This window comes from Phodopus roborovskii, unplaced genomic scaffold (genome assembly GCF_943737965.1).
Source record: "Phodopus roborovskii unplaced genomic scaffold, PHOROB, whole genome shotgun sequence".
Lineage (NCBI taxonomy): Eukaryota > Metazoa > Chordata > Mammalia > Rodentia > Cricetidae > Phodopus > Phodopus roborovskii.
The window spans coordinates 25,856,058-25,879,333 of record NW_026126549.1 but is presented as its reverse complement, the minus strand read 5'-3'; the positions used below and the strand labels follow the sequence as shown (position 1 = coordinate 25,879,333).

At 44.9% G+C, this 23,276-nt stretch overlaps 3 protein-coding genes and 1 pseudogene across 6 annotated transcripts in view; 1 reads left to right on the top strand and 3 right to left on the bottom strand.

The window, feature by feature from the left end:
- Tubb6 (tubulin beta 6 class V) overlaps positions 1–23,276 on the bottom strand; it is a 192,041-nt gene that overhangs the window by 141,758 nt on the left and 27,007 nt on the right. The window lies entirely within an intron of this gene.
- Positions 4,126–18,326, top strand: Mppe1 (metallophosphoesterase 1). 3 transcript variants are annotated; one of them, XM_051200808.1, is made up of 9 exons: positions 4,126–4,520; positions 7,193–7,301; positions 13,176–13,279; positions 14,069–14,143; positions 15,795–15,903; positions 16,050–16,115; positions 16,194–16,316; positions 16,863–17,003; positions 17,895–18,326. In XM_051200808.1, the coding sequence occupies exons 1-9, from the start codon at positions 4,255–4,257 to the stop codon at positions 18,075–18,077; spliced, it is 1,176 nt and encodes a 391-aa protein (XP_051056765.1). In that variant the 5' UTR covers positions 4,126–4,254; the 3' UTR covers positions 18,078–18,326. The 3 variants fall into 3 exon arrangements, with proteins under 3 accessions (XP_051056765.1, XP_051056767.1, XP_051056764.1); XM_051200807.1 differs by having other exon boundaries at positions 4,127–4,520; positions 16,047–16,115; XM_051200810.1 differs by lacking the exon at positions 16,050–16,115.
- LOC127234085 (60S ribosomal protein L6-like) lies at positions 9,010–9,919 on the bottom strand (annotated as a pseudogene).
- The window catches only part of Gnal (G protein subunit alpha L), a 108,347-nt gene continuing 105,367 nt past the window's right edge, over positions 20,297–23,276 (bottom strand). For both annotated transcript variants that reach the window (XM_051200803.1, XM_051200804.1), the window contains exon 12: positions 20,297–20,897. In XM_051200803.1, coding sequence (XP_051056760.1) covers positions 20,751–20,897 — 147 coding nt within the window. In that variant the 3' untranslated portion in view covers positions 20,297–20,750. The remainder of the gene's footprint in view (positions 20,898–23,276) is intronic.

The window sequence follows — 23,276 nt, the reverse complement described above, 5'->3', positions numbered from 1 at the left end:
AGCAGGGCACACAAGGCGTGTTCTCTCTCTCTCTCTCTCTCTCTCTCTCTCTCTCTCTCTCTCTCTCTCTCTCTCTGTCTCTCTCATGGTTAAAATCCAAATATGTAGAAGGAGACTTCTGTTCCAGACAATATCCCCTATCACAAATCCTCAGACCTTTTTTGTTAGGATGATGGCTTCCCACTTGCTTGGATCAACTGAGTGGAGTAACCGAACTTATTTCAGTTTTCTCCTTATTTCTTCCTCAAAACTTCCTCCAAAGAGCCTCAAGGAGGATTGCCATTACTTCCTCCTAAGGGTGATTAAGCCTGGGTTTTCCTCTCTAGAGTTATACACAGGTTGGGTGAAAAATCATTCTGTGTATCTACTTAACAACCTTTAAACCTTGTTGTCAAAGCCAAACAGGAGTAACTTCTGACTCTCTATTTGTTGCTATGACTATAGTTTTGTTTTTAAGTCCTTAGTGTCAAGCAAATTTGCAAGGTGGAGAGGGAGAATATATATTCTTTACACATCCACATATACGAATGCATACACATACCTACCTGTATACTGTCTAAACTTAGGATTGAGTCTCTGCCTGGTGCATACTAGGCACACATTCTACATTGAAGGAACCCCAAGGTCTTTACAAATCTTATTTTGAGTAAGAGTTTGACCAAGTTGCTCAGGCTGTCCTTAAATCGTGACTGCCTTAGCCTCTAGAGTTGTGCTGGGATTATGGGCACTACCATTTTCAGCTGTTATACTGTTTTGGGAGGCATGATGGCCTTGGTGATGCTATTTCTGGGGAGAGAATGAAGCCTTGTCCCTTCCCATTACTTCAATGTGACTGTCCTCATTTCAAAGGAAGCAGGGACATAATTTGCCTATAATATGGCAGGCAGCATTGGGAATAGGAGCTCAGGAAGTTTTGAGTAGAGGAAGAAAAGGAATTTAGCTTGAGGATCTAGTGTCTGAAGTTAACCAAGTGTATGCTCTTTACTCTTTATCCCTAGCTGATTTCACTGTGTAGTCTAGGTTGACTTTGGAATAATCCTGCTGCCTCAGTCTCTATAGTGCTAGAATTACAGTGTGCACTCCCCCCCCTAGCTTCCCCTCCCCACTTCAAATGATTACATTATATTGAAGAGCTGATTTCCATAGTTGTGAGGTTTTTTTCTCACAAGAATATGGAGCAGCAATAGCATGTTTGCTTGCTCTCTGGTCCTTTTATGTCTTCTTTCTCCCTGTCTCTTTTTCTTTGGCCTCTAAGCCTCCTCTCATTGGATGAGTCTGAGATATATATGTATAATATATGTATATATGTGTGTATATATATATGTGCATACATATGTATACACACACACACACACACACACACACACACATTTCCCCATGTCTTTTGAAGGAAGGTTGACATTTGAAGGCATGGATAGTGTTTTCTCCTTTGTTATGGTGTATGTTCTTCTGCATTGATGTCTTACATGTTAGTTCGTCTAGCTGAGTGGGTGGAGCCTGCTGATTTTGGTGCAGGGGAGCTGGAGGTCTGCCCCTTTGTGTCTGACACCTGCCCTCTAGCCCTCTTTCTCCTTGCTTGCTCACATTTATAGCTCCTTAGTCACAATTGCTCAAACAGGGTTTGCTGGTGAAAGGAAGTGTATGTAGGAGAGCAATGATTAAGTTACCTTTCTGGAATTTCATCATCTTGGGAAGCAGGAAAACTTTTTGATGGGTGTCGGCCAGATGAGACTCTAAAGCAAGGCCACACAGGTGTTGTCACACCAACATCCTTGGGTCTTGATATGAAACAGGCCAGAGGGATGGCCAGATGGAGCCTGCTGCTTTCTCTTTGCTGGCATTGACTCAATGAGGAGGGTGGCTGCTCATCCTGTTGCTTAGGCCATCTGTGCTTTATGTTGTTAGTTGAAGTTCCTAGAAAAAATAAGCCATCCCTACATTAATAATTGTGGAGAGTTGGAATATTGCAGAACTAGAGCCAAATTATCTTAGTCTCCTAAATAGACATTTACTTAATTCATGTTTGACCCAACACTTTTGTGACTCTTAGGTAAATCCCTTTGGAATATATGGTGGTTTAAATGAAAATGCCCTATCCCCCTCCTCATAAATGCTTGGTTTCTAGTTAGTGGAACTGTTTGGGAAGGATCAAGAACTATTAGAGTAGGTGTGGCCATGTTGGAGGAAATGCATCACTAGGGGTGTGATCTGAAGTTTCAAAAACCAAACCAGGTTCAGCCTCTTTCTGCTTGCTGCTTGACGATCAGTATATAAAATGCTCAGCACCATGCCAGTCTATTTCCCCCATGATGACCATGGATTAATCCACTAAAACTGTAAGCAAGTCCCCAATTAAATGCTTTCTTTTATATGAGTTGCCTTGGTCATGGTGTCTCTTCGCAGCAATAGAACATCGACTAAGACAGAGCGTAAGAACAGTCAGCCTGATTCTACTAACCCTGAAGCTGAGAAAGTCATCAGGATCAGGTAACATCTGTACCTGATAGCTGGGGTGTCTGATTTTTCACTAACCCACCCACCCTTCCCAATACTTCCTCCAATGTATTTGAAAGTGTCTTGATTTACAATTTTCTTTTGTCGTGTTTCTATAAAAACTTTGAGAAACTGTTTCCTTTTTGGAGTGTGGTATGTGGAGCTCCCAGGCTGCGATCACACATAGTTGGCTCTAGAATAAGCTATCTTTTATTCCTTTTGATGTGAGAGCTGTGTTTTTTGTATCATCCACACCCTGGCCTCGTTTATATTATTATTCATGCTATTGTTGGACACTTACAGATATCCCTAGTTGAGAGATAAAGTCTTTGGAGAGTCTGGTAACTTGGCACTTGTGGTTTGGTGGAGGGTTATCAGTACAGAGCAGGAGGCCATAGTGGCCTATGACCAGGGGATAATGATGTTGTGGGCTTTCTGTGAAAGGTTCCAGGAGGAGTTGATTCCACATTGCAGGCAACACTGCCTTAGATGTTCTTTGGGGGAAAGGATGTACTTAATATATAACATGCTTGCTATAACCTCTTTAATTAAGTACTTAGTATAAATGGGGTCATTCAATGAAGACAGAGGAATAAGGGCCTGGGCACAGCTCTGTGCTTGGGTATAAGCTGAATAAAGCAAGTGGGAGATTTTGAATTCAATTCCCACCACCAAATCCCACATACAACCTGGTAGGAGTAAGGGAGTCCCCAGGGCCACCCGTTTTACCTTCTCTTTTTATCCCCATTCCTGTCTATTGAGCGGTCACAAAGCAAGGATTAAAGGTGGCCAGAGGCCTGAGTTACAGCAGTAGCATCTCACTTCTCCATTTTCCAATTCTGTGGCTGTTTGTTAACTTGGAACAATGGTTCCAGTTATGTGTTCGCTTTGTTTGTTTGTTTGTTTCGTTATTTAGACAGGATTTCACTTTGTAGCCCTGGTTGGCCTGGAACATGTAGACCATGTTGTCTGCAAACTCTCAGAGATCCACCTGCTTCTGCCTTCTGAGTGCTGGGATTAAAGGCGTGCATCACCATACCTGGACTCTCTTTATTTTTCTTTGGGTGAGGTGTTCAAAGACTTTTACCCACTGCCTGATGCCACTGTGAAATTGGCCAGGCACTTGGATGTCTGTGTTGTGGGTATGAGTGGTCCTAAAGCCTGGAGGTCACAGAGACAATTGTCCACCCTCTAGCACTGAGTATGTTCATGACTCAATGTCTATGAACCAATACAATCCTGGATTCATGTGTAAAAGCCAGCTGCACAGACATGTTGCTGTTGTTGGCTTTCTCTGTTAGTTCACTTGGGATCTCTGGTCACTGCTGTTCATGGACTCACTTCCTAGGGTGGCTTCTCTGATGCCCAGGCTCTCTGAGTACCGTGCTGAGAAATTCAGAAGTCTCTGGAATGAAACTTGAAGCATATAGCAGTGCTACTCGGATGTCTCAAAAACTTGCTGCATTTACAGGATGCAAGGCTACCCAAGATTTAGGACGAGCAGAGTGTCCTTCAGAAAAGCCTTGGTACATCGGCATCATATGAAGGAAGGCCATCTGGACTTTCAAGACTAATTTGTAGGGCAAACAAACCCATCTTTGTAGAAACATGCCCAATCAAGTTTCAGGGATTTTTCTTTTCTTCTTCCTGTAGGTACAGCTCCAGGCAGGACCCATCTCTATCACCCACCCTCTTCAGGCTTCCACAGAGGGTTTTTGATGAGCTCGGTCCTTTTCTGCCAGCAACTCCTGGGCATGAGAGATGGCTCTAGTCACGTGGGGACTGAGAAGACGGACCTTCCACCCACTGAGTAGAGTGTTGCTGCTGAAACTCACAGTTGTTGTCATCTCTGTGCTTCTGTTTTGTGAATATTTCATCTACTACCTCGTCATCTTCCAGTGCCGTTGGCCTGAGGTGAAGACGCTAGCCCATGGCGGTAGGCAGAAGCCTGTGCTGAAAGCTATGTTTCTTGCTGACACTCACTTGCTTGGGGAGATAAGAGGCCACTGGCTGGACAAATTACGGAGGTAAGAGGTGAAGGTGGAAATCCTTTTGGCATTCTGTAGGCAGAAAGGCATAGCTTTGACCCCATGGGTCAGCTAAGAAGCTTTTGGCTACAGCTGCATTTCCTTTTAAGGACACACAGGAGATTTTGAATTTTCTCCTAATTAATAAGCACCTGTTGTGTGCAGAGCCCTGTAATTAGGGCGTGGCTTGGGCTGCTGCCTAGTTCTGGGAGTTTGGTGGGTCTGTAAATCCTGCCTCCTTTTCAGTCACTGGGTTAGTACAGGAAACTCACAGCTGTGTGAAGAAGGCACCCACACAGGCTCGGGTATGTGGGAGTGGTCCCTGGGCAGGAGGATGCCAATCTGCATTGAGTTCCCTTTCATCTTGGTGGTGTGTGAGTCTGAGTGCACTGGGGTTTTGGCTCCTCTGGGTAAGAATAGGCACGAGGCAGTCATGTGCCTGTCTGCCCAAAGATGGGTGATGTCTTGCCTCTTCAACTTTGACCTGCTCCAGCAAGCTTTTCTTGTTCTCTATTTTGAAGGGAGGTGAAATACACAACACATCTGTCTGTTTTTATACAGACTCACAGTGGCCTTTTCACTTTCAGGTTACTGTACAGTCGACACTGCCTCTAGATGTTTTCCTTTTGAAGTGCAGCTGTACTTATGAAGCACCAGTCCCCCACTTTGCTCTCTTCCCTTGTCTCTGGAAGCCACCATTGTGCTTTCTGTCTCTGTGAACCTGGCTACAGCAGACAGAGGAGCCATGTTTGCATGGCTTTTTGTGACTAGCTTATTTCACTTAGCATGATGTTCTTCAGGGTTTACCCTTGTTGTATAGCACATGCCAGGATTTCATTCCTTTAAAAAAGGAACCATATTCCCTTGTTTTGTTTGCTATTTGAGACACAGACTTACTCTGTAGCCCAGGCTAGCCTTAAACTCACTGTGAAGCCCAGGTTGGCCTTGTATCTGTTGGCAATCCGATCAGTCTATTTTCTTTTTTGGTGTTTTGAGAATGGGGTTCTCTGTGTCACAGCCCTAGCTGTCCTGGAACTAGCTCTCTAGACCAGGCTGGCCTAGAACTCATAAAAATCCACTTTCCTCTGCCTCCCAAGTGCTGGGATTAAAGGCGTGTGCTACCACCACCCAGTCTTTCAAGGGCTGGGATTACAGGATCAGCTTGAACCATATTCTGGAAACTTTCAATGGGCAGACAGTGGAGTTGGCTACTGTGACAGAGGCATGGACGGGGCTCTTAGAGCAGGTCACTGGTGACCCTGCAGCTGTTCCTTGTCTTAGCTTTTATCACTGAGACATAATACCCGACACACATTAAAAGGAGAAAATGTTTACTTTGGTTAACAGCCTTGGGGTGGGGATGAGGGTGGTGGTGGGGCTGTGCTTCGTTCTGCAGTGCTTTGCTCTCTTATTTCTGGCCATGAAATGAGGCAGTGTCCTAGCCGAGTAGATGGCAGAGAAGAACTGCTTAGCTCGCTATGGACTAGAAGCAGAAAGAGGGACAGGGAGGGGCCGGAAGAAGCCCCCACTGACCTACTCCTCCCAGCTAGGCCACACCTCCTCATAATGCCATCATAGTGTGAATCCACTGTGGATTTGACCAATTGGCCATGTTCAAACCCTTAGTGTCCAGCCACTTCCCATGCCCACAAATGGGCAACCCAGGCTGTCTGTCACATGTGAGCCCTCTGGGGACATTGCAGATCAGCTGTAACTCTCCATTTAATGGTTTTTTTAGCAGGGCAGAGGGAATCAGGGAAGAAGAGCAACACTTGCCAGGGTCATGTTTGCCATGTTTGTTATACCCAGGTTGGCCAGAGTCCTTTCAGGAGGCCATGGATTACAGACAGTTTTGGGATGCCAAGTGGGTGCTGGGAATTGAACCTAGGTCCTCAGAAGAGCAGCCAATGCTCTGACTGCTGAGCCATCTCTTCCACCCCAGGTATTGGGCTTTTAAACCACTGCCTATCAGACTGCACACCCTAGGTGCCTTTCTGGGTCCTTATGAACTCAGCTTTAGGGTGATCACCAAAATCTGGAATGGACTAGACTAACTGTTGCTATTTCTTTGTTTTCCTGTAACTCTGAAGTTGAGAGGTCTTCTTTAAGAAGGGAAGCTTGAGTTGAGCTTGAAGCTCAGTAGAGCCTACAAGCCTGATGCCACAAAAATGAAGACTTAGGCTGCAAGTGTGGTGTAAACCTACTGGGCCTCTCTGCAAACTGTGCCAAATCCTTTCAAATCCCTGGAGTTCTCTGGTTGGACTGACGGTATCAGGGCATTTGAGGGTGAGGGAAGGACAGCCTAAAAGTCCCTGAATTTGGTCAGATGCAAGTCAATTGGTTGTTGCAAAGCTGAGAGTTGGAAATCAAGATCAGAGCCATGGGAGACAGAGAACGGGATCATTTAATTCCCTGTATTTGTTTTTGCAACTCACTTATTTTATTAAACTTATTATTTGTAATAGGCTCTCACTATGTAGAGCTGTCCTAGAACTTGCTATATAGATTAGGCTGACCCTAAACTCATAGAGATCTGCATGCTGCTGTCTCCCAAGTGCTGGGATTAAAGATAAGTACTATGTCACCAGGCTAATCCACCTTCTAAATGACTGAGAAGGCCCAAGTAGCTTCCTTCACCCAAGAAATGGACCGATGTTTTGATTTTTCTTAAGGGAGTGGCAAATGGAGAGAGCCTTTCAGACAGCTCTGTGGTTGCTGCAACCGGAAGTCATCTTCATTTTGGGGGACATCTTTGATGAAGGGAAGTGGAGCACCGCCCAGGTAGGATCTGGGTTCTAATTCTGCCTCAAGGATTCACTTCAGCAATCCAGACAGTCTGTGAAGTTCTAGAGGCTTGGGCTGCAAGTTTTCCTGAATTCTGATTGTGGGAATGTATGGTCCTATGGCCAGGGACGCCACTCAACAGTGGAGTGGGTACTTAGCATGTATGGGGTCCTCAGTTCAGTCCCCAGCCCCCAAATATAGTCTATCTTGAAGATCCTTAGGGTTTTGTCTAATGCTAGTCTTGTGTTAGGTTGTTTAATCATTTATTATCTATGTAGGAAATATGTGGTTAGGCTGGCATCATTTATATAATTGGAACACAGTCCAATAGGTAAGATGGTGCTAATCCCCTTGACTGGAATTAAAGAATACATGCTGAGATGGACATTTAACTTCATACACTTCTTTTCTCCCTTTGGTGGCATGGGGGATTGAACCTTGGCTCTTGTGTGTACTAGGCAAGCACTCTACCACTGAGCTATGGTCAGTGGTCCAGGCCCTAATTCTAATTCCTCTGTTTAATTGTACATCACGGGACTTAGTTATTTTCCATTGTCCTCTTGCTCTCCTTTCTTCTGAATTAGAGTTGCAGAAGGAGCTGCAAGGGACCTGGTATGAGGTTCCCTGCACTTGGGGCCTGAGGCTTGCTGCTTGGTAAGGGGATGATGTACATCTTTCCACAAAAGAGTGTTCTGCTTACCATGTCCTTAAGTGAGGAATGTTCTTGCTGATGATTTTAACATGTTCAGCCACTAATTTTTAGAAAGGAATTTTTTAGAAAATGGATTCTTTGTGGCTTTCCACACATCGCCTTGTCCTTCCACATCTGCCCTCTGCAACCTCCTCCCCAAAATAAAATAAAATTTACAAAACCAAAAACCCCAGAACAAAAACAACTAAACTAACAAAACAAAACAAAACAAACAAACAATAACCCAAAACCAAAACACAACACAAATCAAAAGAGCCTGCAGTGTGGTCCAGTGAGTCACACAGGGGCTCCTTTAGTCCACACATCTTTACTTGTAAGTGTTCATTGCAACGACTCATTGGTCTGTCCAAGGCCTCTGGCTTCTGCTGCACCCTCAGTGCTGGGCCTTCACTGGGACACATCTTGATATCCCATTATTGCCTTGTGTCATGGAGATCCTGCCCCTTCACATGCTCCAGCAGTACAGAAGGGATTTTTATTGAGAAATAATCATGAATCCATTTGCATTTGCTAAAACAGTCCAAAAGCTGCTAAAGTCTTAGGGGTTGGATAGAGAGCTCAGTGGGTAAAGGTACTTTGCTGCCAAACCTGTTGACCACAGGATGCAAAGAAAGAATGGCAAAAATAAACAACTAAAATGTAAAATTGGTCCTCAACCTTCCTAATGCTGTGACCCTTTAATATAGTTCCTCATGCTGTGGTGACCCCCCCCCCAACCATAAAACCATTTTTGTTGCTACTTTGTAACTGTAATTTTGCTATTGTTATGAATCATAATATAAATGTTTTTGGAGGTAGAAGGTTGCCAAAGGGGTCAAGTTGAGGACTACTGGAAATGTTGGATGTAAAAACAACTAGCTACACAGTGCAGCTTTATGTGTTGCTTTTGTACATTAGTGGCAATATCTCAAGTTTTTTTCTAAGTTTTTAAATTCTGGTTTTATGTTTTCTAACTTTAAACTTTTTTTTCTTTTTACATGTGAAGCTGTTTAATTAGGTTGATAGCAATTTAGAAAACCAGTATGTGAGGATACATCCCGTTTGTCAGAGAGAACTGAGACCTCAGGTAGCCCTGAAGCTGAGGAACAGCTTTGATCTTTGGCAAAAGCAGTGAGCGAGTCTACGGTTTTCTGATCAGCCTTGTTGATGAGTTTTGCGCTGCTCTGTAATCTCCTATTTCTCCTTCTGTGTGGAAGATCTCACCCTCCTGGTGCCTGGGCTTGCACAGCTGCTTCTTCTTGAAGTAAGCATCAGTCAGGAGTTTGGGGATCTTAACTTGACTGATATCAACTTTTATAGAGGTGGCGATGACAAATTTCTGGTGTGTTCTTCACAGAGGAACTCTGTTGAGGGCAAGAGGCAAGCTGCTGCCTAGCTGCTTTAGGAAAACCACCCTCTTGCCTCTGTGGCACCCGGTGAGGATGATCAGGACAGTCCCGGGAGTGATGCTGGCACGAAGCTTTCTCACATGCTGACTGAAGGGCTCTTTGCCATGGTCCAGCAGCTTCTGAGGAACATCTTCAGTAGGGTAATACCGGGGTATTTTTCGAAGCTTAACCACCCTGGTACCACCATTCTTGTTATCACCAACTGGTTTGGTGACAGTAGTAAGGACCTTCTCCTTTTTCTTCTTCTTTTCAACCTTAGTTTTTGCAGCTGGGTATTTTCTTTTGTACAGGGCCTTTCTGGAATACATGGCAGATCGGGAGTTCCTGCCAATTCCTCTAACCAGGACAGGGTTCTGGCTGCAGTACTGCTTCCCCTTCTTGGGCTGTTTAACCTTAGGGTCACCCTTTGTGGCTGCATCAGCAGAGGAGCACCTGCGGCAGGCATCACCGCCAGCCTTCTTGGCTGCTGTTTTTTCTCTTTTTTTGTCTGGCTTCTCTCCTTTTTCACCCACCATCTTGCAAGATGGGAAAGAGACTAAACATTTTCTCTTTAAATGACCCTTTATAATGGTATTGAAGGACTCTATCCACTCATTCCATTAGATAGTGCTGTGTTTCAACTTTTTAAAGATGATTGCTACCTAGAATTCTTAGGTTATCCATTCAGTTGACACTTTCAGGCTTATGGGAGTGAGAACTGCTAACATAACTCTGGATGCAAATGTCTGAATAATCCTGACATATTTATTGTAATATACTTCTGTCTTCCTTCCTCCCAGATGTCATTATTTTTTGTTCTCACAGTGGGTTCTGAAGGATGGCATCACCCCTGTCTTGGTTGAGGTGTGTGAAGGTTGACTGATACGTACTGGGTCTCTTCTTCTTTTTTTTAAAGTTATTTTTAAATTTATTTTTGAGAATTTCATATAGCATATATTTAAAATTTTTAATTTATGTATTTTATGAGCGCTCCCTCTGAGATGGTTGTGAGCTGCCATGTGGTTGCTGGGAATTGAACTTAGAACCTCTGGAAGAGCAGCCAGTGCTCTTAACTACTGACCCATCTCTCCAGCCCTCATATAGTGTATTTTTTAAACAGTCTTTCCCAGCTCCCAACTCCTCCCAGATCCTACCTCCCCACACAACTTCACAGTCTCTCGAAAAGCAAAAACAAAACAAAAAGCCACTAAAAAACATGGAGTCCAATTTGTGTTGGCCAACTACTCCTGAGCGTGGGGCCTGAGTGTGGTTGGTATTCCCATTGTCACTGGGAGACAGTAATTGAGAGAAATTGGAGAAAACTGATTTTCCTCTCCCAGAATCAGTTATGACTGACTTCTTGGCTAGGGGACTTTTGTCTGGTTTGAGTCTGGAGGGGAGGGGTGTGGTAAAGACATCCATTTAGGGCTGAGTCCTCCAAGGCCTCACACTCTCCACGTTGTCGCTCTGTGGGTCTCTGTGTTAATTCCCACCTACTGCAGGGTGCAGCTTCTCTGCTGAGGGTCAAATGGTGCTTTGAGCTGAGCATGGGATATGTCATTAAGACTCACTCTACTGCTATGTTCATTTGGCAGAATAATAGCAGTTGGGTTTCCACTGGGCCTGGGTCTGTTCTTTTGTGTAACAATCCAGATCAGAGATGGTTCTCAAACTGGGCCCTTCAGGGGTCTTGAAATAAACTATTTGGGGGATCACAGTTGAGATGCTTTAAGTACCACTGAAGTGAGGCAGAATAGAAGGAGAGGGGGATTGCCCCCTGAAGCACATGGTGGAAGGAAAGAAATGACTCTGGGAAATTGTCCCTGACCTCTACATGTATGCCATGGCATGTGTGTACCTATATCACACACACACACACACACACACACACACACACACACACACACACACACACTAAATATAAGAAAAGAAAGAAAGACAGGAAAATTAGGGGAGCTGTGAAGAGAAACGAACCCCAAACCCATTATACTATTGAGTATTCTTTCCTTCTTTTCTTTGTTTCTTTGTTCCTTCCTTCCTTCCTTCCTTCCTTCCTTCCTTCCTTCCTTCCTTCCTTCCTTCCCTTTCTTTTTTAGATTTTATGTGTTTGAGTCTTTGCCTGTACCATGTGTGTCTGCAGTGCCTTTGGAGGCCAGGAGAGGATGTTAGATGCCCTGGAACTGTAGCTACAGGCGACTTTAAGCTGCTAGGACTCAAACCCAGGTCCTCTGCAAGAGCAGCAGAGCCATCCCTCCAGTAATCTTTGTCAAAAACTTAAAAACTGACAAGGGAGACTGTCAAAGATGTAAGTCCCAATCCCCTCGAAACTGTTGGGTGAGAGTGTTGAAGCACTCAGCAGTTGTCTTGCTATCTGCTGTCAGAATGTACTTGACTTTTGCAAAGAATCCTATCATGCTGGTTAGGTTTTGTCAGCTTGCTACAAACTACAGACACACGAGGAAAGATGGGTCTCACTTGAGAAACTGGCCCTAGGAGCATTTTCTTGATTTCTAATAGATGGGAAGAGTCGAGTTTACTATGGGCAGTGCCACCCCTTAAGGTGATCCAGGTTGTATAAGAAAGGTAGCTGAGCTTTGGAGGCAAGCCAGTAGTCATTGTTCCTCTGTGGTCTCCAGTTTTGCCTCCAGGTTTTTACTATGAGGTCCTGTTGCAGCTTCCCTGGGTGAAGGACTATAACATGTAAATTAAAACAAGCCCTCTTGGCCAGGCAGTGGTGGGCGCTCACCTTTAATCCCAGCACTCAGGAGGCTGGGTAGGCAGATCTCTGTGAGTTCCAGGACAGGCTCCAAAGCTACAGAGAAACCCTGTCTCAGAAAACCAAAATAAATAAATGAATACAAAGAATAAGCACTTTCCTCCCCAAATTGCTGTTGGTGTTATATGACAGTTGAAGCAGACCTGGATACCCATCAACACTGTTCTCTCCTTACGTAGCTTTAGAACAGTAGCCCTCATAAACTAATAATGTCATTCACAAAAGGAAATTTGTTTTTGTTTTTTGTTTTTGAGAAATAGCCCTAGCTGCTCTGGAACTCACTCTATAGACCAGATTGGGATAAAGCTTCAATTAACAGGCGATCATCCTGTGCTTGCTTGTGGAATGTTGGAATTATGAGTAAGGGCCACTGTGCCTGAGGTTGGAAATCCTTCAAGATGAGAAATACGTCTGCTAGCTCATGTTTATTTTATCTAATTTAAAACTTAATCATTGAACCTTGTTGCAAATGACATTTTGAACATTGTGACTTCAAAAGGAACAAAACCGTACATAAAGCTGATAAGACCCTCATACAGCTTTCCCTCAATGCCTTCTCTTAAATCTAAAATGTGGATACTTAATAAACCTAACAGCTTCCCATGACTCTCCCCAAATTCTTTGTCATCAGTCATGATCGTGGAGTCCCTTAACTGGAAAACTCCTCAGCTTATCCCCGTAGCAAGTTCTATTGCATATACCATGGCTGCTAATAGATGTCTTGGAAAAAGAACTAAAACTTAGCCCCTCAGTGGTGGTGCACACCTGTAATCCCAGCACTTGGGAGGCAGAGGCAAGCAGACCTTTGGGTTCAAGGCCAGCTTGGTCTACAGAATGAGTTTCAAGACAGCCAGGGCCACACAGAGAAACCCTGTCTCAAAAGACCAAATGAAACAAAACAAAAAACTTTTGTCTTGGTGTGGAGGAGGGATTTCCTTCTCCAGACAAAACAGGGTCCTGTTTTTGCCAGAGGGAAGAGGGTTTGAGGCTCTGAGCTGTGGCTCTTCTTCCCTCAGGCCTGGGCAGATGACGTGCAGCGGTTTCAGAAGATGTTCAGGCATGGCAGCCATGTGCAGCTGAAGGTGGTCATTGGCAATCATGACATTGGTTTCCACTATCAGTGAGTAGTGCGGGAAAGAAATGTGCCCCAAGAATGTTTGCTCAAGCACTGTTAGCATTTTAAAGTTGTTAAAACTTGGGGAAAGCTGGGTTTGTGTTTTACTGAAGACATTGATTTTACTTCCAAGATGGAAGTTCTGAGACGGAGGCTCCTTAAGGAATTAAAATATATATATATACATATATATATATATTTATATATATTTGGCATATTTACACCCTCAGCAAATATCTAGCATGAATGAGCTGTATGTGCCATGAGAAGAATCTAACTTAAAATGTAATTAATTAATTAACTTTATTGTTTTTTGAGGTAGGGTTTCACTGTGTAGCTCAGGCTATCCTGTAACTCACTGTGTAGACCAGGCTGACCTCAAACTCTGATGGAGTTAAAGGAGTCACCACACCTGGCTATTTTTGCTTTTCTTTTTTGAGAGTGACTTTTACTCTGCCTTCAACCTCTAAATAAAAATGTATACTTCATGTTAAACTAGAAGTCAGCATGTAAGTCCACATACCCTTTGCTAGCCCACACTATTGTGTGCTATGACACTTAGGCCAGTCATTTTAGGTACTTTGTGTGTACCTTCTTTTTCATGTCCCGAGGTCCCAGGGAGCTAAGTAACTCACCCTTCCCTCATGATAGCCAGTGGACCTGACCTTTGAGCCTCAGTTGCCTGAGGCCAGCTATTAATGCCAGATTGTGGAAGTTATTTTTTATGTTCATGGTAACTCCATAGTGCTAAGACAGCTTGACCTGAAAAGTGTTTCTTTTTATAATTGGATACAGGATGAGTAAATACAGAATAAAACGATTTGAGAAAGTGTTCGGCTCGGAGAGGCTGTTCTCTTGGAAGGGAGTTAAGTGAGTATTATCTATGAATTCTCATGAAATATCTTTTAAAAAAAAAAATGAGGTACTGGGGTGAAGCCCAGAGCCTGAGACCCTTCTACTGAGCTGTGCCCCCAGCTCACGTCCATTGTTTGCCACCGTATGGTCAGACCCATGTCTTGTGTTGCCTGATACCTTGCTTGCTGATTTGGTTACTACTGTGGGAATTGACAGATGGGAAACTTAGGACTGCCCACAATGAACAAATCAGTCTGACCCCTCCCATTCCCGGTGGGCGTGGCAGTCTGTCTGCACTGTCCCAAGTGTTAGACATTCAGCAGCCCGCTTTGTCCTGGTGCTTTTGTGGCACTCTCTGGTTTGCTTTTGCAGACAGGGTCCTGTTATGTTGTCCATGCTGTGACAAACTCCTGAGCTGGGACTATAGGTGCATGCCACTGTGTACCTCTGTGTACATCACGACACACCTTCTCATTTGATCCAAATGTATTTGTATCGTTTTACAAGGGCCACTCTGATAGGTATGATGTCCTGGTATTTGGTGCCAAGTGTGTCCAGGTCTTTCTGTAGCTCTTCCTGCCTTCTTAGGTCATCAGCCTTGACCTTAGAAGAGAGGAGCCAAGCTCTAGTCTGGTCTCTGGGTGCCCCACCCCCACAGGGCCATGAGCAGCAGCCACTCTGGCTCTTTTGTGTTGTTGGCGGTACAGCCTCTGAGACTGTGTCCCCTGCTCTAGGCCACGTGGTGGAGGGAACCTCTTCTTTTTTAGTGCTGTCTCCTCTGTGGTCCCAGAACACTGGTGATGGTGATGCAGCGAGGCCGTCACTGTTTAGAGCTGGGGATGAAAGTGTCACGGGGTTCCCAGCCAGTAGTCCTTTTTTGTAACCTTGCTAGGGGTAGAGGGCAGTCTGTCCAGCAATACCTTCCTTGTCTGCATAGTCACAGGACTGATGTCACAGAGTTACTTCTGCCTAACTGTGGAATTTATACATGCCCACCAGATTTCAGGCCACTTCAGCTCCCAGTACTGAAAACTATTTACATTTTGAGCAGTTTGCTGACAAGTACTGTTCCCATGCTCAGGTGCTGTGAGCACAGGACATAAAAGTGTATTTTCGTGGGAGTCCATAAAAATGAGACAAAAGTAGAGGCTAGCCAGTCCTGACCTTATATCCTGGTTAGGGATTATCCCAGCCCACTTTAGCATCAATCAGCGCTTGGTCCTGAGCGTTCCTTGCTGTGTGACGTGTCTACTTCCTGGGCCTACTTTAGAGTTTGCTGTCCTGAGCACTTGTCACATCGTTTTGCTAACCCTTCACTGTCAGGTCTTCACATGCCTGCATAGGTGAGACACAGACTCAGGAGCTTGCCCAAGGACATGCTTCTAACTGGATGCTGGATTGAGGGCTAGTCAGACCCCACGGCTTCTGTCATGTAGGATTTCCCACAAGTTACAAGTTGGTTCTTTCTTTCATTTGGAAAGAAGCTGAGCTTCCATCGAATCTTGGCTCTACTGCTATTTTTGTTTGGTCAATATTAACCCATACTTAGTTTAGCTGGGACTAAGCTGCTGTTTGGGTTGCATAATGTTGTTTCCATGGGGACAGTGGGAAAAGAGGCTCACACATGCATCCAGTGGCCTGACCTGCCTGCTTCTGTCTGCCTCAGTTTTGTGATGGTCAACAGCGTGGCAATGGAAGGGGATGGTTGCAGCATCTGCTCTGAAGCGGAAGCTGAACTCAGAGAGATTTCTCGTAAACTGAATTGCTCCCGAGAGGTAGGAGACCTTTGGAACAGCAGAGGCTTCTGCACTCGTGTCTTCCAAAGGCACCACAGTCTGTCAGTAACCCAGCCCCTCCTCCACAGCTCCCAGTGGGTAAGCACTGGGTTGGCTGAGTTAACAGGGTGACTTCTGACCAGCAGGCGCAGGGATCCAGCCAGTGTGAAGGTGAGCGGTGGCTCCCCTTTTCCGCCCCTGTGCTGCTGCAGGTGAGCTGGGGGAGGAAGCTTAAGTCCAGCCAGCCTCGCCTCTGAGAGTCTCACTGATGCCCCTTTCATCCTGGACAGCACTACCCGCTCTATCGGGCCAGCGATGCTAATTGTTCTGGTGAGGATGCAGTTCCTCCAGAGGAAAGGAATGTCCCCTTCAAGGAGAAATACGATGTCCTTTCCCGGGAGGCTTCACAAAAGGTGTGTGGTGATGTGACCTCATGCTGTGTCACATGGGGACAGTGGAATAAACAACACACAGGGCCTTTGTGGTCCCAGCTGCAGGAAGGGGGAGGGCTTTGGCACCATCTCAGATTTCAGCCCAATCGCTTTGCCCCCTTTTTTCCTTTAGTAAGTCCACTATTTCCTATCTCAGTTAGAATCTCATCTTTCCGTTGAACATTTTAAATCAACTTAAATTGAGTGTAAATGAAATTTAGATTACAATTTGGGGTGATTCAATTAGAAATTATAACAGAAATGTACTAAAATGTAAATACGTGCATGTAGGTGTAGATTTATTTATATTTTAAGTATATCTGTGGAAAATATTAATGAAACAAAATTTTAAATATAAAGTAATATATACAAGCCTGTGATGGGAAGCATGGGTTCTAAGGTTTACTAGGAATTATGAGGAAGAACAAACCTGCCTTACCTATTAATGATTATTTTTTGATAATAATCATGGGCGCATCACTGCCAGTCTGAGCGTTAACTGTCTACCTGCATCTCCTTCGCTGCCAGCTGCTGTGGTGGCTCCAGCCTCGCCTGGTTCTGAGCGGCCACACACACAGTGCCTGTGAGGTGCTCCATCCTGGAGGAGTGCCTGAGGTGAGCGTCCCATCCTTCAGTTGGAGGAACAGAAACAACCCCAGCTTCATCATGGTAACGTAAACCTTTATTTTCTTATCCGAAAGTTTTTCTGGAGTATTGAAATCAACACAGTAATCAACTATCTAGTGTCTGCAATCTGTAAAAACGTACAAGGGCCAGAAATCAAACGCCCTCTTTGCACTCTGGAGTTGTCTACACTGCCTGTCTGTAATCACCTGTCTGGGGACAAATAGACAGAACACAGCTTCAGGGGCTGGGACTCTGAGGAGCAGCTGCTAGAATTTTTATCTTGAGAGCAGAGGTGGAGTCCCAGTTTGTTTCCAAGGAAACTGTTGTCTGCACATTGGCAGACTTGGTCATCTCTCCTTTTCTAAGTGTGCCAGGCACATGGTCCTACAGAAGTTCCAAGTTGGCGAAAAGTGTTGACTCGGGGAGACCCCTTCTTTGTAGCCATGGGTTCTTGGACCCAGTCTCATGCTGCTGACTATCGTTCTATCTATAAAAAGGTAGGGGCTCTGTGTTTTCAAGTCAAGTCAGTGAAAACATTTGCTTATAAATATGAAAAGCCTATGGAGATGCAGGGCACTTCCGGGCGACAGAGTGACTGCTCTGCTATCACATGCAGGGACACTCTTGTCCTTTTGTTCCTCTGGGACTGATGCCTCTTGGCCTCCCTCCAGGGCTACCCTACTATGTGAGGGATATGTTTTAATGGAGGGGCAGCATGCCAGACCTACTCTGTGAGCCAGCTGAGCTTTGGTGTCCGTCTTTTGCCAGCACCTCTGGCTGGTGGTGACTTGCTATGCTTGAAGCCCCTTGGTCCTGGGTGATGAGGGCTCTTCCCTCCCGAACTCACCTCAGAGGACCTAGAAGACAGCCTTTAAGTCAGATTGCTGTGCCTGTGACTCGCCATGAAGCATAAACTTTCTTTTTCTTCCCCAGGGCAGTCTAACATCCAAGGACTACGCTATCTCCAAGTGCTACCTCCCATTTGAGGACAGGGTGCTGGCTATATACGGTGCAGCAGCTGGCTTCCTTGTGTTCCTCATCTTGGCTCACTTGGATCGTTTTTCCTCATCCTTTCTGTTTGGTTGGAAACTGTGCAGAATGCACAAGAGAAGATGAAGAGCCTGTGATTGTTACATGTGGTAATATAAATCAAAGCCAAAGACATAGGACTTCCGGTGGGGCTCACATGAGCCACAGAGGAGAGCCAAGGTTGGTTGTCCTTATGTATGTACATCATGGGAATTCTGAATCATCAATGCCAGTGACTGCAGAATAAACAGTTGCCTGTACTGTCCTCATGCTATAAAAAATGGAATGTGTACAACAAATTGGTCTTTTTATCAAATATATGTATACTCAAAGGTTGCATCTGTACAGTATATAAATGTAACTGACACTGTCACTCGCATGCACCACACACGGCCCTTGCTTCCCCAGGGAGGACCCAGCAGCTTGGTGTGTACTTGAGGCTGTGTGTACCTAAAAGTTGGATTTTCTCTCCCTCTGTGAAGTGGCTCTCAGTTTCTTATGGATCATGAAGTCATATGCTCAAAAGTACAGAGTCAATGTAAAGGAACATGTTTGTCATAGGCTTGTGTGTTTCTGTGCTAATGGAATCAGATTTTTAGTTAAGTGTAATTTTCTCTCTAGGAGACCATGTCACATCTGAATTCAATAACAAATGGCTAATTTTGTCAGATAAAGTATGTTTTTTTTTTTTCTCAAAGGAGTCTGGATCTTTTTTAATGATCCAATTTTATTTACTTATATTTCCTTTATTCTGATTGAGCTCTGGGCTTATGCATGCTATGCACGTGCTCGATCCATCATAACGACACAGCTACACAGTCAGCCCCTACAAAACTTTCAAACAGTCCTTTAGTAATAGGGACCTGTTGAGTTATAATGCAGACAGTAGTATAAAGCTTCACTCTGTGTTAAGTTTTTCTTCTTGCTTTGAAAGTGCAGGGGGAACTGAAAGTCACTTTCATATGTGGGTTCACGTGGAAGTTTTGTGCCGTGGTGGAGAATGGCACAAAGGAGACAGTGATGATGGGCCGAGGGATGTGCTGTACTGGCGGAGACTGCCATCCTTCCACGGAAAAGCATCTCAGCCAGGATGAATTTATGAAGCATTACACAGTGCTGACTTCCACGGGGTAAACTCAAAACAACAAGAAGTAGATGAGTAAGTAATGCAAGCTGTCACTCCTCTGTGTTCGGACATCTTTACAGATCTCTAAGCCTAAGAGAACTATCCCCAGAGCCTACAGCCTGGGCTATAGACAGAATGAGCAGCAGTGCACTAAAGAAGCAAGTGTTACTTTCTAGCTGTGCTACTGTAACTTGGGCTTGCATCTGCAGATCTTGCACATGTGAGGAACAGCCATATATTTTATATTTGTATTTAAAATAAAAGTTTTTTTTCTGGGGCTGGAATTATGGCTGTGGGTAAGGATTAATGGCAGAGTGCTTGCCTAGCATGTCCTAGGTGCTGGGCTCCTCCCTAGCAATACAGATAGATAATAAACAAGTTGCTTTGTAGGATTTTAATTTTCTGAAGATTCAGTCCTTATTGCTGCCCTCATTCTTTTGCATTGACACTACCTTGCTTTTTCTCAGGTGTGTAGGGACTGTGTGTAGAACTTCACTAAGGGATGGTAGACCTGTTCCTGCCTGGGGAACCCGAAGGAGTCATCAGAAACATTTCATCTTGGAGTGGGGGAAAGAAAACCCTTGGTACCCTTAAAAAAAAAAGATTGTGATGTACTTGGTTTCCCAGTGTTTGCAGCAGCCGAGGTTTTCAGAGCAGTAAAAGCAGGTGGCTGCGACAGTTCCAGGGTTGGGATGGTGCTGCTGGTAAAGTAGATGATTGGGAAATGAACAATCTTCCATAAATACCAACCTGATAACAATATCCTAAGATAAACAGATCCCACTGCTTGTCCACTGAGAAGTACGCAGGAGGCTGTGTGGACTGCAAGCTGCCTGGCACAGAACTAATTCTACAAGGAGGTTTCGTTAGTAGTCATACAAAAGAGTATTACATTTTGTCGTCTGTACAGTCTAGTAAAGCAACAACAAAAAGAAGCTAGGAAAGACCATGCCCAGCTATCACAAAGGCGTAGGGACACCTTGTGTATACACAGGACACAATTTCCAGTAATGAATATGATAGGTTTTCTGCCTAAATCTAAAAGGCTCAAAGAAGCACTCTACTCCAAATGCCTGAGGCTTACAGCTACTGCAACTGTGGCTGAAAAAGAGTTCCTCTTGCTCTGTTGCTGGCTCAGGTCTACTCTAAGCCTTGGGCCAATGTGGATCAGAAGGGGTAGCTACCTGTTAACCTGATATTTCATAAAGGGAAAACCAGAAAGAGCTGCAGTGCATGGCACTGTCTGGGTAAGTTTTGTGATCATGCTTGATATCTTGAAACAATGTATTTCCCCTGTTTACCACGTTGTCTTTGACAAGGCATCCCATCCCCCGATCAATCAAAAAATAAACAGGTTCCCATTCAGAGACACTTCACTGCAGTATCAGCAATGTGAGAGTTGGTGGTGAGGGGATGTTTAGTCCAGTGAAAAACAAAGGAACAGAAACCAAACCTGGGGGACAGAGGTAGCCAGAGGCTTGGTGGTCACTGGTAGGCATACCTAGGACAGGACAGATGGCAGCCTGGTGACACTAAACACTCACTACGCCCTACCATGGCTCGGGGTAAACAGACACGCAGGCTAGGGAGATACACTGCCTCGTGGGGTGGCCAAGAGGGAGGAGTGGTGGCCCTCACAAGAGTTCGTACTGCTTGAGGTGCATTCTCTGGATGATGTCACGGCAGTCGTTGAACACTCTGCGGATGTTCTCTGTGTCCACGGCGCAGGTGAAGTGGGGGTAGCAGTAATGTTTGCCATCGCCCGTAGCTGTGCTGATCCTCTGTAAAGAGAATGTTACAGTCAGGATGACAAGGCCCAGGGCAATCAAATTGAGGGCAGCTTAGGGGAGTTCAGCTGACTGGCTTTCACAAACAGTCTAGGAACCAAGCCTGTCCCAGGAGAGAGTTAAACTTGCCTCAGCCACAGGCACTGAATCTGAGTTGAGACATAGTACAGGCTTTGGAATGGAAATTTCTAGTATCTGTCTATGTTGCCCTGGTGAGCAGAACTCTGCTAGCAAAAATATATTCTGCCTGCATATGTGGGAGCTAATGTAACTTTTGAGTTTTAATATATTTTGTGCTATGTTGCCTACTCCAACCTTGAACTCCGGAGCTATAGCCATCTTCCTGCTTCACCATGCAACTCCTGTACCACATGTGATGGGACTGTATCTCAGTTATACTTCTGCATTCTCCACAGGTGACCTTGGCTGGCAGTGGAATGTCGCGCGCGAGCGTGTGTGTGTGTGTGTGTGTGTGTGTGTGTGTGTGTGTGTGTATGTGTGTGTGTCTTGGAGAAAGGTTCTTTGCTGTTGCCAACTGTGGGAAGCACAAGATTAAATACAGTCCATCTGTGAAGCTATCTTGGACAGACTAGAGAAAGGTAGAGCTGAACTGCATCTCCAAACTTCTATGTTGGATCTGGATCTCAGGAGGTGCCTGCATTTGGTGACAAGATCTTTAAAGGGACAATTGTGGTTAAAATCTTTAGCGTAAGTCCAACACAGCTGATGTCCCTGAAGGGGAGGAGGTCAGGCCACAGACATGCAGATGCTGATCATGGGGACACAAAGTGGGGATGCCATCCATATGCCAAGAAGAACAGCCTCAGGATTAGGTCCTCTGTTGGCCCCTCAGCCAACACCAGCATACAGAGATGTGACGTAGTATTTCTGTTGGCTAAGCCTCTAGTCTATGGGATGCTGGCTTATGGGATGTCACCTTGGCAGCCCCCAAAGCCGCAGCAGAAACATATACATGTGGCCACTGGAAGGATCTCAGCGCCTCCTGTCCAATATTTTTTATCTGAAAAGCATCTTGGGACATAGCCTTCAGGGAGCTGTTAGGACCACAGCAAGGCTCTTGGGGAAGTACTCATCTGGTTCTGAAACTTCTCAGAGGGCTCAGAATGAATGTTAGTTTCCCTGTTGAGTGTGTTTGTTGCTGAGGATGAAACCCTGAGCCTCAGTCATTGCAAGGCAGGCAAAGTATTCTACCACTGAGCAATGGCCCTGGCCCAGTCTTTCATGTTTAAGCTTACGGTCACTGAAATGAATATCTTTTGGCCCTGAAGTACCAGGTGGGGTATTTGGCAAGAACAAGTATGAACAGAAGGGATAGAAACAGGTTTTCTTCTGTAATTGCATGTTGCCCCAAATGCAAACCAATCATTTAGGGAGTTAAATCATTGTCGGATTGAATTTTCAAACTTAAAGCAGCCTACATCTCTCATTGAACTTGATTCATTCACTGATTTTCTTACAAAAAAAGATGAATTTTTCATTTAAATTGGGCAAGCCAGGTATGATAGCCATGCCTGGTATGATGCCAGTCTGGGCTATGTAGCTAGTTCCAGACCAGATAGAACTATATGGGAAGAGCTATATGGCAAGATCTTGTTTCAGGAAATAACAATAATGGAAAAGAGATCTATAGAGTTCTGTGTGAGCACAGCCCACTCCTAAGGCTTGAGGAGAGGATGCCCAAGGTGTGAAAACTTGCAATTGTATCCTGTCTGTCAAACAGGTATATAGCCTAAGAGACACAAGACTACCACGATTCTGAGTGTTAAGACAGTTGTGGCTCACTTGACACAGTGCTTGCCCACTGTGCAATGAGGATTTTTACCAGCATCCCACAAACCTGGACATGGTAGTGCATCCCTGTTACCCCAACACTGGCAAGGTTAGTTAACTTGTAGTAGGTGTTATAATAGCATTTTATGGCCTATATATGTTTCCAAGATGAGTGTGGTGTCAATGAAATGATCTGTAATGATCTCTGCTCTACTTGTAGATTGGTGTCTAGCCTAATAGTCATCAGAGAGACTTTATCCAGCAACTGATGGGAGCAGATGGAGAGACCACAGCCACAAGGGGAACCCTGCAGAGGTAGGAGAGGAAGGAGCCAGAGAGGTAGTGACTACCATGAGGACATGGCCCACACAACCAACTAAGCATGGCTAAGAGGGGCTCACAGAGAGGGAAGTGACAATCAGGAACCTGTGAGGGCCTATGTGGGTCTCAGCTAGGTCCTCTGATTACATGTTATTGGGTGTGTAGTTTGGTGTTCTTGTGGGACTCCTAACAGTGGGAGCATCGGAAGGTGTCTCTGACTCATTTTGCCTGCTTTTGGGACCCTTTTTCCTACTACTGGGT

What these genes read in the sequence shown, in the direction of transcription:
- Mppe1 (XM_051200807.1), top strand. Translation starts at nt 4,255, where the DNA reads ATGGCTCTAGTCACGTGGGGACTGAGAAGACGGACCTTCCACCCACTG. An exon ending in TTCTCTTGGAAGGGAGTTAA is followed by an intron (nt 14,144 to 15,794) that starts GTGAGTATTATC and finishes TGTCTGCCTCAG; the next exon opens with TTTTGTGATGGTCAACAGCG. An exon ending in ACAACCCCAGCTTCATCATG is followed by an intron (nt 17,004 to 17,894) that starts GTAACGTAAACC and finishes TTTCTTCCCCAG; the next exon opens with GGCAGTCTAACATCCAAGGA.